This window comes from Centruroides sculpturatus, unplaced genomic scaffold, assembly GCF_000671375.1.
Source record: "Centruroides sculpturatus isolate CEXI.00-Female unplaced genomic scaffold, Cexi_2.0 scaffold195, whole genome shotgun sequence".
Lineage (NCBI taxonomy): Eukaryota > Metazoa > Arthropoda > Arachnida > Scorpiones > Buthidae > Centruroides > Centruroides sculpturatus.
The window spans coordinates 239211-244066 of NW_019384511.1; the positions used below are offsets into that span (position 1 = coordinate 239211).

The 4856-nt window shown below is 30.7% G+C and overlaps 1 protein-coding gene across 1 annotated transcript; it reads right to left on the reverse strand.

Annotated features, from left to right (window-relative positions):
- Positions 1-666: 666 nt before the first annotated feature.
- Positions 667-4733, reverse strand: LOC111622422 (cholinesterase-like). Its single transcript, XM_023364804.1, has 3 exons — positions 4634-4733; positions 1856-3329; positions 667-848 (listed from the first exon to the last, which is right to left on the reverse strand). The coding sequence occupies exons 2-3, from the start codon at positions 3319-3321 to the stop codon at positions 698-700; spliced, it is 1617 nt and encodes a 538-aa protein (XP_023220572.1). The 5' UTR covers positions 3322-3329; positions 4634-4733; the 3' UTR covers positions 667-697.
- Between the last annotated feature and the right edge of the window lie 123 nt (positions 4734-4856).

Here is a 4856-nt window from a genome sequence, read left to right on the forward strand (position 1 = left end):
GCCCGGCGTTGCTCGGGCAAAAGTAACGATAGCGAAGATTAAGATTATTACGTTATAGTCAACCTTACCCGTTTTCACAGAATGCAAAAATTGGATCCCCCGTTTCCAGACTAATTAGAGAATTTTTACATGGGTCTAAAAATATCTTCAATTTCCTGCAAAAACGAAAACCAACTGCACTTTCTCTTAAAACGTCGCTTTCTCTTAACAATTCCATTGTTACGTAACACTTCCATTGTTGACACTTTCATTGTTGATACTTCCATTGTTGACACTTCCATTGTTGACACTTTCATTGTTACTTAACACTTCTATTGTTGATGGAGGTGTTAAGCTTAATCCTGTCCCTCTCCCCCCAGGGGGGGGCATTTCGAAAAATCCCTTCTTAGTGTGCGTTTTCGTGACGTACCCTAACTGTGTACCAAATTACAGCTTCCAACTCCTAACCGTTTGGGCTCTGCACTTATTATTATTATCATCAACCCGTCTCGATTATATTATAGATTAGCTTTGTGAAATTTTATAAAATTTTGATTAATTCTTATTCAAAAAATGAATTCTGTTTAAGAGGAATGAAGAACATTTGCATAAAATTGCACAATAATAGGAATGTGTACGAATAATAGATAAGTAACAGAAATTTATTAAATGTAAACATACAGAGATTTTAATAATAATAACAATTTCTTGTGTTTGTTCAATCAAAACCATAAAATTGTTTCCAAAATTTGCACTTTTCCTCTTCGGCCTTTGTAAGATGAATATTTCCTAAAGTAAGAGAGAAAGATCTTCGATCCTTCTCATCAAATTGTAACCATTCTTCTTCCATTCCTTCATACGAAGGCTTCCTGCAATAATAATTTTAAAAATATATATATATATTAAGAATAACATTGTTAATTTTTAATTTGAATTTTCTGCTTATCATTTTATTACTATTTATTTTATAATCCAGTTTACGGAAAATACACCTAAGTTTCCTTTGAAATTCTCGAAGTAAAAAATATAAATCGAGCACAATAATGAACTAGTCAAGAGGGGAATTGTAATATAAGAATATGGAGACATGGGCATCCATTTGTCAGAGTTAAAAGTGATCAAACATTTATAAGAGGTTCTAAGACGTATTTCTTTTCCGGATGCTATATATATAATTCAGGAAAGTATTGTAACCGTGTGAGATTTGACTATAAAGAAATTCAGCAAATCTTGATGTTTTGAGACATCCTGAATTCGAAAGAGTGAAGAAAGGAAAAACATTCCCTGGATATGCATATGCGTATGTGCATGTTGATGTCTATATAGTTTAATATCTGATCAGGATGTGGTAAAGATTAGGAACGAAATTTGGCATGATAGTTTGCTTATAAGGTGCATTGATACTATTAAATTTTTGTGAAAATAATCAAGAGGGAAGGGAAATAGAGAAGATCATGCGCCATATCTTAATCTTAATCACAATACTTTTCCTCTGTTATATATAACAGACCCAGGAAAGTTAAAGCGTGTATGTTCATTGATTAGGACCTCATAAGCTACAACATATTTCATTTTCAGCTTTTTCACATAAACTCTTTTCCTTAAAAACGGTCGTCTCTTATGAATTATTTATGATCATAATTGCATGTAATTTAGTAGAGAAAAAGAATAAAATCTTATTTTCAAGTGAATTTACATTTTTAATAAAAATTTACTGTCAAAGTTTGCTCTCTACTACTACGTTTGTATTTATTTTGATTACAGTAAGAAAGAACTAAAGCTTAATGCAAAATTAATGGAATAAAATTCAGTACAATAAAAGTAATCAAATACATGCTTAAAATTGTTCACGTTTCACAACAATTAAATTACTTACCCTGTTTTTGCAAACGAAGTCCATAATTCAATTATTTTTTTACTAAATTCCATTTCCTCTCGTGAGTAATCATTTACTGTCATAAAAGGTTTTCCAAAAACGAAATACACATCCTCAAAGTGAGGTACACCCATCCATTTCTTCCTTGGTGATTTTGTTCGAGTGTGATTAAACACATAATGGAACACATTTCTATTATTTTGAGACAATCTTTCTGCTAAATGAAAAATCGGACAAGTAAAAATTCCGTGTCCTAATGCTTTAATCGTTTGCTTTGTAATTGTGAAAGAAGCGTCATCTGCAACATCTCTTAGATATTCCTGCACGATGAGATTTACAGATTCACTATTTACTTTATAAAAATGACTTAGTATAGATTCAAATTCTGATTTCGATAAGTTCGGTTCTTCTTCGTTTAGTAATTTTAGTCTGTACAAAAGTAAAAAAATAGAACCTTCGTCCTTTGTTTCTCCTATTAAAATATCCACATCATGAAATTTTCCGTTATCAATACTTTCAAATGGGTCTTCGGGAAGAAACGGAGATCCCTTTTGAGGAATGAGAGTTGCAAAAGTCTTTTTTCTTTGCATAAATTGTTTTTGAAAAGCTGCGATATCGAAAGCGTCTACTCTTCTCATGCATGGTAGCATATCGTCTTCACTACATCCCAATTCTTTCGCCATCATTGATGTAAATTCGAAATTGTCTTCAGGATTCGCTGTAAATGTTTGTTGGTTGTTACTTCCGCTTTGCAGGATTGCTCGTTTAAATAATCCTTTAGTCATTGGGGAAATGAGATGATGTGCCACTGACATGGATCCTGCACTTTCGCCAAAAATAGTTATTAAATCTTTGTCTCCCCCGAAAGCTTCTATATTTTCGTGAACCCATTTTAAGGCCAACACTTGATCCAACATTCCCGCATTCACAGCCGCATCGTCTTGTCCAAAATTTGCATAACCGAATGCTCCTAGACGATAATTGAATGAAACAAAGATAACTTCTCCTACTGATGCAATAACTGATCCGTCGTATATATCCATGTTTGTGGATCCAAGTGTGAAACCTCCTCCGTAGATCCAGACCATAGTAGTGAGTTTATCGCCACAAGTAGTGGATTCTGGAACCCAAACATTGATATATAGGCAATCTTCGCTTATTTCTTTCGGCTGGCGATTCGACCATTCGGGAAAGTCAAACATTGGATCCTGCATGCAGGAAGGAGGTTTCTGTGTTGCATTATAAACAAAATCCCAATCTTTAACAGGTTGAGGTTCACTGAATCGCAAGTCTCCAACAGGAGGTGTTGCATATGGAATTCCTAAATACGCTTCAACCTGTTTATTTAGTATCTTAATCGAAACTCCTGCGATTTTATCTTTTATGGTCGTGTTTTCACTTAGTTGCAAGTAGTGAAGTATAATCCAGATTCCTAAAAAATGTTTCATGAATGTTGCTAACTTCATCTGTAATTCTGTAACACGAACATTTACATTAAGTTCTCTCTATACATTGTAGATTTAATTATTATTTTACACAGTAAATTTTCGTGTTATAGGCATTTGTATTACAGAGGTCTACGTCTGTTAAAATTTAAGGCTAGATGAAAAGTAAGTAAACTGTTATATAAGGTGTTTGTTCCAATTTTACAGACATATATGGTAAAAACGTGAAGAAATTATGCTCTCTGTTTTTGACCTGAAGGAGAATTAGCCAGTGTTAGTGTAGTGACGTCATTTCTGCTTTTTATATGTGAAGCATTAGTATCCGGACAGAAACATAAGATAATTAGACATAAAAACAGAAATGACATCATACTTCGACGCCAAGCAATTTGTTTAATAAGCTGTTTATTAAAAAATGGCCATCAACGTTTTTATTGAGGTTTCTACTGTACAAGTATAAAGTATATAGTACAGATTTGTTCGAAACAATTTTGTAGATTAAATTACTGTTTTATTTAAATAGCTTATTACTATTTAACTAATTTGACTAATTAACAGCGTTGAATGATATAATGCTTTTGATGAATTATGATTAACTAACATGTAGTTCATTTCATTATATTTATAAAGTAAAAATTTTACATGTGACATATATAGGATATAGCCTATATAAACTTGTATAAAGATTGTCTGTACAAATTAATACTTGGAGAAGTCAAAAATGTAAAGCATAGACATTTTTTTTTTACGAATAAGTTAATAGTTTAGCAAAATATATTTTTTGAATAATGTTGTTATTGAAAAATCATAAAATTACATCTTTACACTTCATCAAAATTTATAAAAGCATAATCTAATGACGTAGATTAAGAAAGTAGGTGGGTTAAGGTTAATATTACAGAATTGCTTGATTAGATGGCGTAATCTATTTTTATCATATTTACTCTTCAAAAATACAAAAACCAAGGTTATACTTAATTATTTTTTACTTATATATACATATATATTGATATATAATATATATTAAATATTGTCATTTTAATATATGTTAATGGAAAAAGTTTTATGTATAATATACAGTATAATACTATCAAACATATATTGCCAATAAGAAAGGACATCAAGTTGCTTAATTAGAAGCGAATGAATCACAAATGTTTATATGCAATCAACAGAAACCAATTATCTTGGTATATTGACTTTTGGTCCATGCTAAATATCTCTTAATCGTATGTTATAAAAGCACTTAAATTAGTCATAGTTGAAAATCATTGAAATTTTGTAAAAAAATAATTATAACGCTTACAAATAATTAAATGAAATTGATACTTACATTAACTTTTTGTCTAGAACGTTACTGATGTTGATGTTATACAGTTTTTTCAATGACTGCTGTGATGAAAAAGGAGTGATAATGACAAGTAAGATAATGATAAGACAATGTTTATTATTAGTTAAGAGGCAAATTTAAAGTTAAAAAGTTATTTGATTCTTAAAATTGAAAAGTTATTTTTAGTCGTCATTTAGAAATAATGCATAATTTATTTATTTATTTA